The 15,177-nt window shown below is 44.8% G+C and overlaps 1 protein-coding gene across 1 annotated transcript; it reads left to right on the top strand.

Moving 5' to 3' along the window:
* Positions 1–3,849: 3,849 nt before the first annotated feature.
* On the top strand, positions 3,850–13,990 carry DAZAP2 (DAZ associated protein 2). The gene is made up of 4 exons (XM_083729536.1): positions 3,850–4,062; positions 7,875–7,996; positions 10,425–10,667; positions 12,516–13,990. Exons 1-4 carry the CDS (start codon positions 4,050–4,052, stop codon positions 12,639–12,641), a joined length of 504 nt encoding a protein of 167 aa, XP_083585662.1. The 5' UTR covers positions 3,850–4,049; the 3' UTR covers positions 12,642–13,990.
* Positions 13,991–15,177: the final 1,187 nt, after the last annotated feature.

Genomic DNA, 15,177 nt, shown 5'->3' with positions numbered 1-15,177 from the left:
TAAGGATTATCTCGGTGTTTGTATTATTTATTGACTGAAGGTTTTCTTGATCTCCAGGTACATAACAGTTTCTCTTTCTAGAACAAAATTTCCTTCTAGGCTTATGAAAGGGATTCAGGTACTCAAAACAGTCACAAAAAAAGAAACAATATGAACAGTACAAACCTCACCCCATGTCACCTTTCTAATAGCAGTAGCATCTGAGATGAAAACACACACAGCCAAGCATAGTGGACAAGAAAGGTGTACAATGAGAACACCTTTCGCTTTACATTAATACTGTACTGGAATCAGTAGGTATAGCTATAATAGTCTTGCTATATAAGGTCAAAGGTCCTCCTACGCCAGTACTATTTTGCTTCTAGCCTGGGATATGAAGTTCAGTTTTGAAGTTCAGGACCTTTCATTTTCTGTTCTACTTTTCCATTCTTCTAAGTTGTTTTGTATCGTAATTATTTTTTTAAAAAATAAAATTCACAAATTTAATTCCATTAAGATAACCCCTACTAGGCGGATACTGGAGGGACTTTTCAGTGGTGGTGCCCCAGTTTTTTACTACTCTGGTGGGAAAAGCACCTACAGACTTGTCCTTTCAGTGCTAGGCAAAAGCTTAAGAAAAACCCTCCCTTCCCCACCAGGCCTTTTATAATCTTATATAACTCTACTGAAAGCACAGTATGCCATTTTTAGATGATGCTGTTTTTGGGTGTTGGTGAATGATTTGGTTTCCCGTTGGTTTGTTATGTTTCCTATTGTATTACTTTATTTTATAAGCTCCTCTGGGATCTCCTGTCTCTGTTTGGACACAAATCGTTATACCTAATGAATGGATTAATTAGATTTTTTGCCACTTTCCCACCATGCTCCTCAAAGTGGCTTACAACAAATCCATAAATTTAGTTATCACAGCCAGTAACTTCTTTTTCTTGTTGTTGTTTAATCGTTTAGTCGTGTCCAACTCTTCGTGACCCATGGACCAGAGCACTCCAGGCACTCCTGTCTTCCACTGCCTCCTGCAGTTTGGTCAACTTCATGTTGGTGGTTTCGAGAACATTGTCCAACCATCTCGTCCTCTGTCATCCCCTTCTCCTTGTGCCCTCCATCTTTCCCAACATCAGGGTCTTTTCCAGGGAGTCTTCTCTTCTCATGAGGTGGCCAAAGTATTGGAGTCTCAGCTTCACGATCTGTCCTTCCAGTGAGCACTCAGGACTGATTTCCTTCAGAATGGCTAGGTTTGATGTTCTTGCAGTCCATGGGACTCTCAAGAGTCTCCTCCAGCACCATAATTCAAAAGTATCAATTCTTTGGCGATCAGCCTTCTTTATGGTCCAGCTCTCACTTCCATACACCACTACTGGGAAAACCATAGCTTTAACTATACGGGCCTTTGTTGGCAATGTGATGTCTCTGCTTTTTGAGATGCTGTCTAGGTTTGTCACTGCTTTTCTCCCAAGATGCAGGCGTCTTTTAATTTTGTGGCTGCTGTCACCATCTGCAGTGATCACGGAGCCCAAGAAAGTAAAATCTCTCACTGCCTCCATTTTCCCCTGCCTTCTATTTGCCAGGAGGTGATGGGAGGTGATGACCTTAAGGTTTTTTTTCATGTTGAGCTTCAGACCATATTTTGCACTCTCCTCTTTCACCCTCATTAAAGGGTTCTTTAATTCCTCCTCACTTTCTGCCGTCAAGGTTGTGTCATCTGCATATCTGAGGTTGTTGATATTTCTTCCGGCAATCTTAATTCTGGCTAGGGATTCATCCAGCCCAGCCTTTCACATGATGAATTCTGCATACAAGTTAAATAAACAGGAAGACAATATATAGCCTTGTTGTACTCCTTTCCCAATTTTGAACCAATCAATTGTTCCATATCCAGTTCTAACTGTAGTTTATTGTCCAACATAGAGATTTCTCAGGAGACAGATGAGGTGATCAGACACTCCCATTTCTTTAAGAACTTGCCATAGTTTTGCACAGTCAATGAAGCAGAAGTAGGTGTTTTTCTGGAATTCTCTGGCTTTCTCCATAATCCAGTGCATGTTTGCAATTTGTTTTTGTTTTTTTGCCTTTCAAATCTATTTTTTTTATATATATAAATATTTATTAAGATTTGTATAAGAGAAAAGCATAAGTAACAAACAACATTGCTTATATCACACACAAAATTTCATAACTTGTTTGGACTTCCTCATGTCTCCTGCTCCCACTTACATTGTTAAAAAGTTTTTTCAAGCAAATTATCATCTTGTTTACAATCTTATATCCACTCGTTTAAATATAGTCTAATAGTTCTCCCAAAAGGGTTTGTCTTTTAATCTCACTTATCATCTAATTCCAATCTAGTTTAGTGGTGGCCAATTATTTATGATCAAGCATCCTTCTTAACATTCAATCAAATTACAATATTTTTGTAAGTAAATTTTAAATTTCTTCCAGTCTTCTTCAATCCTTTCTTCTCCCAGGTCTCGGATTCTGCCGGTCATCTCTGCCAGTTGCATATAGTCTATCAGCTGCATCTGCCATTCTTCCAGTGTGGGTAGATCTTGAGTCTTCCAATTCTTGGCAATGAGTATCCTTGCTGCTGTTGTTGCGTACATAAAAAATGTTCGGTCCTTCTTTAACACCTTCTGGCCGACAATACCCAGGAGGAAGGCCTCTGGTTTCTTGGTGAAGGTATACTTAAATACCTTTTTCAGCTCATTATATATCATTTCCCAGAAGGCCTTCACTTTAGGGCAAGTCCACCAGAGGTGAAAGAATGTTCCTTCATTTTCTTTACATTTCCAACATTTATTATCAGACGAATGGTATATTTTGGCAAGTTTAACTGGGGTCATGTACCATCTGTATATCATTTTCATTACATTTTCCTTCAAAGCATTACATGCAGTGAAGTTCAGCCCAGTGGTCCACAACCTTTCCCAGTCCTCAAACATAATGTTATGCCCAATATCCTGTGCCCACTTTATCATAGCAGATTTAACCATTTCGTCTTGTGTGTTCCATTTTAACAGCAAGTTATACATTCTTGATAGTACCTTAGTCTTTGGTTCTAACAATTCTGTCTCCAACTTCGATTTCTCCACCTGGAACCCTAGTTTTTTTGTCATTTTTAAAAACTTCTTTAATCTGGGCGTAATGTAACCAGTCTCGCACTTTACCCTCCATTTTCTCCAAACTCTGCAATTTCCAATTGTCACCGTCATTTTCTAATATTTCCCAATATTTTGGCCATTTGGCCTCCATATTGGGTCTGCATGTTTGCAATTTGGTCTCTGGTTCCTCTGCCCCTTCGAAATCCAACTTGCACTTCTAAGAGTTCTCGGTCCACATACTGCTTAAGTCTGCCTTGTAGAATTTTGAGCATAACCTTGCTAGCATGTGAAATGAGTGCAATTGTGAGGTACCCCGTGCTTTTTTTCTGGGGGTACGCATACCCCTAAACATTTTGTGAATCTGTTTGGCCTCATTGAGGGGCAGTATTTCAATATGAGTAGGAAAATGAGAGTACCCTTAAACATTTTTTTAAGGGAAAAAAGCACTGCCAATTCCCTTTTAAAATGTGTTGGGGATGTGGGGGGCGGTTATTGGGTTGTTTTTATTTTTATTAAGTATTTTGTGTTGTTATGTTGTAACGACCCAGAGACCTGCGGGTAGAGGGTGGTCTACAAATAATAATAATAATAATAATAATAATAATAATAATAATACAACAACTCCCAATCGCCTCCACCACCTGTCCCGCCCGCCCGCCTCTCTCCCTCAACACCTTCTGCAGGGCCTAAGGCCACGCCCCCTCACCGTTATGGCCACGCCCCCTCGCCCCCCCCCGCTCGCTCCCTGCGCTTCCTCCCTGGCGGCAGCGCTGCGGAGTGACGTCACGCGCTCGAACGTAACCCCTCTCATCGGCGCTGCAGCGACGACGACGACAACAACAAGGAAGTGATTGAGCGAGACGAACCGCCGCCGCTGCCTCCGCCGCCCAAGCCGACAGTCGCCGCAATCCCCCCGCAGCTGACCGAGCCGCCTTTCCCGCCGCCGCCGCCATCATGAACAGCAAAGGCAAGAGGCTGCTCCCGACCCCTCCCGCTCCTCCCCCCGCAACCCCGCCCAAGTCTCCTCAGCGCGCTGCGAGGTGCTGCTCCTTTAAGGCTGGCGCCGCAGTCCCGTTATCTGCGGGCCTAGCCCGTAACTGGCGGCAGTCCTGGCCAATGGGAAGCCTCGGAAAGGCCTGTGTGGAGGGGCGAAGGGATGGGGGAAGGGCGGATGTTAGGTTGCTATGACGCAACCCTCCTGGCCAGAAAGTTAACCCTGTGGCTGCCGCGTGGGGGGTAAAAATGGGGGGGGGGGAGGCGGTTCGTGGGCAGAAAGAGCCCTCCGTTCCCCTTCGACATCTGCGCTGTGGGAACACGGGGAGGAGTCACGTGGCCCCTTGGCAGCTCGCAGGCGCAGTGCTGCGGGGGCACCCGGGCTCCCCCGGACCGGGTCTCCTTTCCATCAGGCCCGCGTGAAAAGCTTCGGAACTGGAGCGCTGGAAGCCAGAGAAGAAGGGAGGAGGGGAGAGATTGGATGCCGGGGCTGGGGGGGGAGGTGGATCGCGTGGAGATGGGGAAGCCCCCGTGGGAATTAGGTGGTTGGGGGGGGGAGCGATCTTCCCTTTTTTGCACAGCGGATCTGGACTGCAAAGAGAAGGTGCTGGGTGTTTGCATGTGTGTGTGTCGGCTGTTGCTGCCTGCAGACACGTACCCAAGGTCCCAAGCACCCAATCGCATCCTGGTGTTCCAGGATTATTACCCAGCATATTCAGTAGCTTGGATTTCCCTCCCTCCAAACAGGCACTACTGTATTAAAATGCACGTGAACGTTTGTTGATAAGTGTTTTTCATAGAATTGTAGAGATGGAAAGGGAGCGCAGGGGTCATCCAGACAATGCAGGACAACACTGGGGCTCAAACCCACGGCCCTGAGATTGAGAATCTCATGCTCCATCCACTGAGCTATCGGGGTGCATGGACTGGTAAACGTTTCTCCGCTCCATCACTGCTTTCTCAAAACGCAGTTATGGGCCCAATAGGATCACCACTAACCAGGCAGGTGGTTTGTGATGCTGTTCTTGTCCCTGGTAAATGTCTGGGTCATAAGGTGAGGTAGGGCAGTGAATTGAGGAAGGCCGGAAAAGTGAACAGGAAAAAATTGTACCAGATCTTTAGGAAGAAGCTGACAGGGGAAGGTAGCAGAGGAGGCTGCACCTATTGTCTGATTAAGACTGGACTGGACAGGAATAAACTGACCATTAAGACTAATCACAAGATTTGAGTGTCTCCTGCTGAGATGGACACTACAGTGGTACCTCAGGTTACGTACTTAATTCGTTCCGGAGGTCTGTTCTTACCCTGAAACTGTTCTTAACCTGAAGCACCACTTTAGCTAATGGGGCCTCCTGCTTCCGCTGCGCCGCCGGAGCAAAATTTTTGTTCTCATCCCGAAGCAAAGTTCTTAACCCGAGGTACTATTCCTGGGTTAGCAGAGTCTGTAACTTGAAGCGTATGTAACCTGAAGCGTATGTAACCCAAGGTACCACTGTAATCCCATTTTTTGTTCCATAGTGAATATCGCCCTGCATTTTTGCTTTGCTACTCTCTACCTGTATGACAGGTGTAATGCCAATAAAACATATTTTACTTGACTTGACAAGCAAATTCTGGCCAGTCAGTGCATTTGGAATTAAGCCCAAGTTCAGTGTGTTGCTCACTGTAAAGTGAGTACATTTACATGCAGCCTACATGGAATGGACTATGTGGTGCATCATGTAGTCCAAGCTGTGACCTAAATGGGTATTTTGACCTGTATTTCAACACCCCCCACCTGCAATAGTACCTGTTCAGCCTGTTTTTTGGGAAATCTCCAAGCAAGTGAAATCAATACTATTTAATTAATTCATTCATATACCATTTTTTGGTCAAGGTGGCCTACAGTTTTATATACAGTGGTACCTCGGGTTACATATGCTTCAGGTTACATACGCTTCAGGTTACAGACTCCATTAACCCAGAAATAGTACCTCGGGTTAAGAACTTTGCTTCGGGATGAGAACAAAAATTTTGCTCCGGCGGTGCAGCGGCAGCAGGTGGCCCCATTAGCTAAAGTGATGCTTCAGGTTAAGAACAGTTTCAGGTTAAGAACAGACCTCCGGAATGAATTAAGTACGTAACCAGAGGTACCACTGTAGTGTCCGTCTCAGCAGGAGACACTCAAATCTTGTGATTAGTCTTAATAGTCAGTTTATTCCTGTCCAGTCTTAATCGGACAATAGGTGCAGCCTCCTCTGCTACCTTCCCCTGCCAGCTTCTTCCTAAGGATCTGGTACAATTTTTTCCTGTTCACTTTTCCGGCCTTCCTCAATTCACTGCCCTACCTCACCTTATGACCCAGACATTTACCAGGGACAAGAACAGCATCACAAACAGAACTTTGCTTCAGGATGAGAACAGAAATCGTGCTCCAGCAGCACGGCAGCAGCAGGAGGCCCCTTTAGCTAAAGTGGTGTTTCAGGTTAAGAACAGTTTCAGGTTAAGAACGGACCTCCGGAACGAATTAAGTACTTAACCCGAGGTACCACTGTTTGTGTGTGTGTGTGTGTGTATATGATATGAGCTCCGGGTCCTGGGATTTTCTCTTTGTGCCCTTTCATCTTGTTCTTGTGCAGCCTGGAAGCTGAAGCATTAAGAAAAGCTTGGGGAAGCCAGCATAAGTGCCCTCTATGTGTTGCTAGGCTCCAGCTCCCATTGTCACTGGCCCCTGGTAATGCTGGTGGGGGATGATGAGAGGAGTTGCCACAACATCTGGAGAACATCATGTTGGCTACTTCTGCTATAGATCAGCTTGACTCTTTTCAATTTTCAGAACAATCTGATTACTTGAGCATTCTGGCCCACACCAACGCTATCCAGTTTCTATAGATACCTACAAAGTTTCAAGTATAAGCTAACCCCTTGTAGTTGAAATTCTGCATAATGCTTACCTAGTAGATATTTGTAACAGGTTGAATGGCCTAACTTTATGACGAAGTGTAAAAAGCAGGCCAGCCCTGCTGTGGAAAGAAATATGGGTTGGGGGGACTGTACCAAATGGGCAAAGTAATCCCATTGGAGTAGATACTGGTTTAGACCACCAATGATGGATTTCAGTGTTTCACTGTTAAATCAGTTACAGATAGGTAGCCGTGTTGGTCTGCCATAGTCAAAACAAAAAAAAAATTCCTTCCAGTAGCACCTTAAAGACCAACTAAGTCAGTTCTTGGTATGAGCTTTCGTGTGCATGCACACTTCTTCAGATACACTGAAACCACAGTGTATCTGAAGAAGTGTGCATGCACACGAAAGCTCATACCAAGAACTGACTTAGTTGGTCTTTAAGGTGCTACTGGAAGGAATTTTTTTTTTTTGTTTTGACTGTTAAATCAGTTTAATAATGAAAATGGGTTTGGTGTCTGTGGGAAGAATGATTAAGCAGTCCTTCTCTTGCTAACTTCTGAAAGATACTTATGGTCCCCATGAGATGGCACCATCATTTTTAAAAAAAAATAATTATTGACTACTTTTGGTCTTAAGCCTGGTAGGAGAGCAGGTTTGAATGACATCAGCTGAGCATCCTTCATTCATCCCTCATTTTCTAGGTAGCTTCCTGCAGATGTAATTTTCTAGGAGATGTTTTGTTGTCTTTAGACCTGCTGTTTAGGTATCTCTCTTCTTTCAGATCTGTTTTCTTTCTTTCAGATAAGGCTTCCAGAAGAGAGTGTTTCCCTGACCTCACATGCTTCCTGTTCTTTTGCAGCAAGAACCATTGTGCTAACATTGATTAACTTTTCCTCTTAGGTCAATATCCTACACAGCCTTCCTATGCGGTTCAGCCTCTTGGTAATCCATCAGTCTTCCCACAGACCATACAGCTTCCTCAGGCTCCACCTTACACCGAGGCCCCTCCAGCTTACTCTGAAGTACGTACCTTGTTCTTCTTCTATAAGAATGTAAGGCTAGGCCTGCTGAATTAGACCAAAGGCATTTCCCCACTAATAAAGATAACAGTACTGATTAGTAATGATGGCGGGGATGGAGTTGCTGCTTACAGTAGTATGTTATCAACTAACTCGCCCATTGTGGCATTTTTAACTTCAAATATAGACTTTCCAAGCCCTGCCTTAGCCACATGCAAACGTTTGCGTGTCTGGATGCTTCATCATGATCCTGGGTCCTGCATGGCAACAGAGACAACTTGCTTTCAAACTTTGTGTCAACACCTGTTGATCTCATAAGGGGTGGTAGTATGCCCATAACATGCCACTGTGGCAACGAAGAGTTGATATGGCACCATTCTCATAAGGGTCTTGCTGAGCTTAGTGCCTTTGCTAAGCCTAACCGGCTTTGAATTGTGTAGCACATGGTGACTCAGCTTCCACGACAATGGTTTACAGAGAACACATTATACCAGTGTTATAGTTCCCTTCTGCCTTCTGAGTACACCTCAAGGTTGTTGCAGTTTATTTCTCCCTTTTAAAAATCTTTTATCAGAATGCTAAGAAGGATGCTTGATTATAAACAATTGGCCATCACTAAATTAGATGAGTATTATTAGACTATATTGTAATGATTGGTTATAAGATTACAAATAAGATGGTAATTTGCTTGAAAAATTTTATGAACAATGTAAGTGCGAGCGGATGACGCGAGGAAGTCCAAAGATGTTATGAAATTTTGTAAAGACACAAACAATGCTGTTTTTCATTTTTGTATCTCTTTTACTAAAAAAACCTAATAAAAATTTTGAAAAAATAAATAAAAAAAAATAAAAATCTTTTATCAAACCCTTCCCCACAGAAGTGGAGTACCTGATTGTGCTGGACTACAGTTCCCATAATCCTTGACCATTGGCTATGCTGGTGGGGATGATGGGAGTTGAGAGTCCATCTGCATCTTTACCAGCTGAGTCCCAAGCTGCCTAAGATACTACCTCATTTATTCTGTCCCACAATACCCCCCACTCTTGGGTTTATCATTCATGTACCAAGGACCGCAAGAGGACCGAGAGATGTGAAGAGACCTTCTCACAGGCTGGTCCAACATCTTGCATCTCTCTTCTCTTGGTGACTTATTTGGGGATAAGCATCTTTTGGAAATCTTTTGTGGCTAGCTATTAGCTGCCAGGGTTAAGATAACAATGATGGTGGATTTTAGATGAACTGTATACCAGCTTTTAACTTCATCATAGCTGAATGTATTTGTGTGTGTTTGTGTGTTTACCTACTTTTATTCAGGATGGGCTAGGGCCAATCTTTGTATTTTAAAAATAGATAATGGAAATCTATATGCACAACATTTTAGTGAGTAACTCAAGCAAAGAAGGCAGGTTTTCACCCTGAGCTTGCAGTCAAAATTTAAACTGTGGAGATGGTGAAGGAGGGTTTTAGAAGCAAGAGGTTGCTGTGGCTGATAGTGCTGCTTACACTCTTGACCTCTTAAAACAGGCACCAGGCATCAACATTCAATCCTGGCTACTACTGCCAGTTGTTCAGATATTAATTGATAGCTCCTTCTGTTTTGATGGAGTAGCTCTGTTCCAAAATGGGAAGAGGAGGTAGGCAGGTCAGTTGGCGGCAGAGTAATTTCTAGGCATGTTTGCTTACAGTCTTGGGCTTGATCCCCAAATTTAGAAGAGTGGCCTCCATGGCTGAGAAGGAGTTTTGCCTTAAATCAGGCATCCCCAGCCTGCGGCCCTCCAGATGTTTTGGCCTACAACTCCCATGATCCCTAGCTAACAGGACCAATGGTCAGGGATGATGGGAATTGTAGTCCAAACCATCTGGAGGGCCGAAGGTTGGGGATGACTGCCTTAAATTCTAGGGAGCTGCTGTGATTCAGTGTGTCCCATGGATCTATGTTTTCCCCTACATGTTATAGGGCAGGCACGTCCAACTCCCAAGAGGCTGTGATCTACTCACAGTATAAAAAGACCGGCTGTGATCTACCCATTGTCATTTGGGGGGGGGGGTGTTGACAGAAGAGCTTTGGGGGGGGGGGGGTTGGCCAAAGGCAATCTACCTGAGACACCCCTGCAGTCTACCTGTTGGACATGCCATGATGGACAAGCACCAGGTGCTACAAACAAACAGGCCGAGACTATCAGCCTTACATCTCTTGCTTGCGAGTTTGCCAGTAGCACCTGGCTGTCTCCTTCTAGAAATAAAATGCTGCGGGCTTAATGGTCTGTTTTAGCAAGTCATTTTGTATGTTCTTAAATTCATAAAGTGCATTTCTGTTGTCAGTGGCAATAAGCCACTTTTTTCTAAGTTTGATGTGTTGAGGTGTAAGGTTTCTGATTAAGGGGCCTTGGAATAAGAAACCTTTTCTGTTCTCTCTCTCTCCCTGCAGCTCTACCGCCCAAGTTTTGTGCATCCCGGAGCTGCCACTGTACCTACCATGTCTGCAGCTTACCCTGGTGCCTCCCTGTATCTTCCTATGGCTCAATCCATGGCTATGGGTCCAATGGGCTCTTCAGTTCCCCTGGCATTTTACCCGGTGGGCCCTGTCTATCCTCCTGGGTCCACTGTTCTTGTTGAAGGGGGCTTCGATGCGGGAGCACGGTTTGCAACTGGTGCCCCTGCAAATATTCCTGTAAGTAGGGGGCGAAGTAGAGTGATTGCATCTTTCTTGTTTTTAAAATAGTCTGGGAAAGGGGGGGTGCTTAAAAATTATGTCAGGGATTGTTTATTGCTGGAGAACCTGGTATGCAAACTAAGCAGTATCAAAGGAAATACCTGTAGTGGTAACGCAGCAGAGGAATCGGCAGCGTTTCTTTATTGAAATAATGAACAGCTCTGCAGGGATTATAAGATCTCTCAGCCATAAGCTTCACTCTGGGTGTAAATTGTGGAAGACAAGCCATGAGATCAGCCAGAGAAAACACCAAACAACCTGAATTTCCTGAGCTTCTCTAAAGTTTAGTGAGAACATAAGGTAAAGGGACCCCTGACCATTAGGTCCAGTCGTGGCCGACTCTGGGGTTGTGGCGCTCATCTCGCTTTATTGGCCGAGGGAGCCGGCGTACAGCTTCTGGGTCGTGTGGCCAGCATGACTATGCTGCTTCTGGCGAACCAGAGCAGCGCACGGAAACGCCGTTTACTTCCCCCCCGGAGCGATACCTATTTATCTACTTGCACCTTGATGTGCTTTTGAACAGCTAGGTTGGCAGGAGCAGGGACTGAGTAACAGGAGCTCACCCCGTCGTGGGGATTCGAACCGCTGACCTTCTGATCGGCAGGTCCTAGGCTCTGTGGTTTAACCCACAGCGCCACCCGCGTCCCTTAGTGAGAACCCCCTTTTCTTCTGGAAAGCCCAGCTTTGCAGAAGTTAGGTTTTGCAAAATCATCGGGGAGAGGCGAAGGCCGTAGGCTGGATCTTTGGGAGGCTTGTTGGCTTCAGGGCAGTGCATGGAGCTCTTCTGCTCTGCGCAGCTCTCCTGCTGCCTTGCCTTTTTAGGCCATGCCTTTTTAAAAAAATTGTATGGAAATAAATCTGCGCTGCATTTTGTCTGCCAATGCACAGCATGTTGCCGTTCGTTTTCCGCAGCTGACTGCTGCTGGCTGCAGAAACAGCCGAGGCGGATGGGCAAGCATATAGTCCCACCACAGGTACTGCTGTGTGGTCTGCAATTGTGAATCACTGCTGGTATGTGGAGGCAGGGACAACTTGCTCAGCGAATGACAGAATCCCAGGCTCAGTCCATGACATCTCAGCTAAAAGGGTCTTTTGAGTAGGGCTGGGAAGGCGTCTCTGCCCCAGACAAGGGTGGAGTTCTGCCAGTTGACAGTTCCTAGCTCTGAGCTAGATGGATCAACGGTCTTGCTTGGTTGAGGGCAACTTTATAGGATCATTTGTGCAGAACAGTCTGCATCATTCACTGTTATTAAGCATTAGTAAAGTTAAAGGGACCCCTGACCATTAGGTCCAGTCCTGGCCGACTCTGGGGTTGCGGCGCTCATCTTGCCTTATTGGCCAAGAAAGCCGGCGTACAGCTTCCGGGTCATGTGCTCAGCATGACTAAGCCTCTTCTGGCGAACCAGAACAGCACACGGAAACGCTGTTTACCTTCCCGCTCGAGTGGTACCTATTTATCTACTTGCACTTTGACGTGCTTTCGAACTGCTAGGTTGGCAGGAGCAGGGAGCTCACCCCGTCACGGGGATTCGAACCACGACCTTCTGATCGGCAAGTCCTAGGCTCTGTGGTTTAACCCACAGCACCACCCGCATTACATTGCTGTAATACTGCCTGTTTAGCACGCAGCCCACAGACTGGATGTGGTTTGGATGCCATGTTGCCCAGCCTCCCAAATTCTTGTTTAAACCCTGGTTTTTGGAGCCCTGCTTGGCAGCCCATGGACAGTCTGGGGGCTGCTTGCTTGTTGCACCTTCTATATGCTTTCCCACCCCCCGTTAACAGGTTGCTGTTTTTCTCTTCCAGCCCCCGCCTCCCGGCTGCCCCCCCAACGCGGCCCAGCTGGCTGTCATGCAGGGCGCCAACGTTCTAGTGACGCAACGGAAGGGCAACTTCTACATGGGAGGCTCTGATGGCGGCTACACCATCTAGTGAAAGAAGGGGGGGGGCTACATTGGTGTAAAGGAACGACATCACATACTGTCAGCACTTCTCACAATGTAACCGCTTTAGTCGTATTAACCTGGAGTTGCAGTTTAGACACATGATGATGCGGGGTGTCTTCCTGGTGCCCTGTCCCTTCAGGCACTTTTTTCTTTTTAAAAATTAAAAAAAGCAAACTTTAAATACAAAAACCATGCAATGGTAGGAGTGCCTCTCTCAAACTTTGGGGGTTAAATTGTGAAATGAACGCGAGCTGAGCTGCCCCACAGATTTCCCTTTTAATTCCACTGGAGTGATTTCACTGCAGCGCTCTCTCTCTCTTTCGGCTTTTATTAATCAACTATATATAAAACCAGGGGGTGGGGCGGGGGTGGTGAGAAAGGGACGGGAGGGGGGGAGAAATGGAAGTCTGGAAGAAAGCCTAGCTTCCAAGTATCATATAAAGCTTGCAGATAATGCCTGTTGCCAATGAATAGGATTAAGATAATGCATTCTCTTTCCTCTTCCATAGAATCAGTGGTGCTGGGGAGAAAGGTAGCCGGATAGAATTCCTTTGGGAGGGAGGGCATCGATGGCAGATGCCTATTCGAGAAGCAGGACTGGTGGGCTAAGTTCTCAGTTTCAGAACCCTCCAGCCAGTTCCTTCTCCTCACTTTCGCTCTCTGTTCCTTTGCTAGGAAGGTATGCAGCTAGAGTGTTGGCCCGAGATGTTCTTTTTCTACACTCTTAAGTGATCTTGGACTCCTTTGCACATTAAGATTCTAACTGAAGCCATGTTTTGGTGCCAGAAACACAACATTTCATTAAATGCTTCCTGTACTTTTCAAAATAAAAATGGAAATGAGAGCTGAAAATGAAACAATTTTTTTTAAGGGGGAAAAAAGCAACCCAGTGTATTGATAAAAAAACTGTATGGAATGTTATTCAGGCTAGAGAGACGAGAAGGTCTGTTGGATGTCAATCAGCATGCAAAGGTGCTGGCTTTGATGGGTTGGTTTTTTGTTTTGTTTTAGATTCAAACTTTACAAAGTGGCTTGGGTACAATGAAGTCTTATTAGAGTTAAGAAGAATATTTCAGGGATCCTCAATCTTTTTTGTTGTTGTTTGCTTTTGTTTTTATGAATTAAAAAAATTATCAGATTTGGTGAATATATTTTATCTTAATTTTCTGTGTGTTGTATGTGTCATGGTCAACCATACAGCTGACTGTTAATGAAAGGTTGGGATTCTAGGTCTCTCTGTAAACACTGTGGTGCACTTAACTTGTGGACTTTTTATACTAAAAACAAGTAGAATAAAGGCTATTTTGAAAATTTGAATAAAGTGACAAAGTTGAATTTAGCCTCTTAAATTCCTGTCCATCAAAACACCGTAACATTTAAAATCTGTTTTGCCTTTATTTGTTTCTCTGCGCACTGTAACTGGTCAGTGTGAAACATCGTTTGGTTATTCAACTTTTAGCGTCAAACAACATGGAACTGAAGCCCATCAGTTGTTTTTAAAATTGGTGGGGGAGTCCTTAGGACTGCAGCAGTATGCAGAGGGGAGATTTAACCCTCTTCTTCTGCATTGTGGTCCTGACCTCTCTCAAACAACTATTATCCCCAACCATATGGTGAGAATGGTTTTTGTCAGAACTGCTGTTGGGAGAGTAACACATACTCTGACCTCAATGATCTGTTCCCTTGCGTGATTGATTAAAAAATACTGACAGGCTTCCTAACAATGCATGTAGCAAAGCAGTGGGGAACCTGAGCCCCTGCAGGTGATTTTAGTTAGCAACTCTCATCTTCCTTGACTGTTGCCTAGGCTGCCTGGGGCCTAGGGAGGCAAAGGTACCCCACTCTTGACTTAGCATTACATTCAGTTTGGCGTTAAGACTCTTAATTCTGAACACATTTACATAGACAAGACAGATTTCACCCCCAAAACTTTCAAATTAAGTTGCGTTTAAGATTGCATATCACCCACCATTGCTTTTATGGAAGGCTGGTTTGCTACATACGATGTTGGGCTGCCGTTCAAAATGGCACTGCCGCATCAGATTCTTCCCTTTTCCGTAGTGTGTGGCAACATTTACCTCCAAACTGGTCTGGTCAAACGCTTTTTTCCGTATAAAATTTCGAAAGCAACTTGCAGAATTTGAGAAAATAGTTTAAAAAGCAAACAGCCGGTTTAGAACATACAAATACAGAAATGCAAAACCCCAAAAGCAATGAGTCACTCGCAGTGTGTGCATTTCCTTGTTGATGCCAGATCAGTGCCATTGGGGATGCCAGGCTGTTGGTCATGTGTTGCAGAGCGAAGGGAGAGAACTTCTGTGGGGTTTTCACCTGTTGCAGAACACTTACATTCTCAAGATACAATCTTAATACCGTAACACAGATCTTCTTAAAGAGTGAAGCAGAAAAAGGCATCAATTGCTACAGGAACCTTGATGTCAACATTTCAGAATGCAGGGAGGGGAACGGAGACAAAGAGAAGAAAGATTAAATTTCATTTTTCTGCTCATTGTCTCACACAA

The sequence above is a fragment of the Podarcis gaigeae genome, assembly GCF_964106915.1.
Source record: "Podarcis gaigeae genome assembly, chromosome: 2".
Lineage (NCBI taxonomy): Eukaryota > Metazoa > Chordata > Lepidosauria > Squamata > Lacertidae > Podarcis > Podarcis gaigeae.
Note: the sequence above shows the minus strand (reverse complement) of the source record. Positions and strands in the feature narration are given on the sequence as shown.

Coding starts and splice junctions, on each gene's coding strand:
- DAZAP2 (XM_083729536.1), top strand. Junction 7,997..10,424: donor CCCCTCCAGCTTACTCTGAA/GTACGTACCTTG, acceptor CTCTCCCTGCAG/CTCTACCGCCCAAGTTTTGT. Junction 10,668..12,515: donor GTGCCCCTGCAAATATTCCT/GTAAGTAGGGGG, acceptor TTTCTCTTCCAG/CCCCCGCCTCCCGGCTGCCC.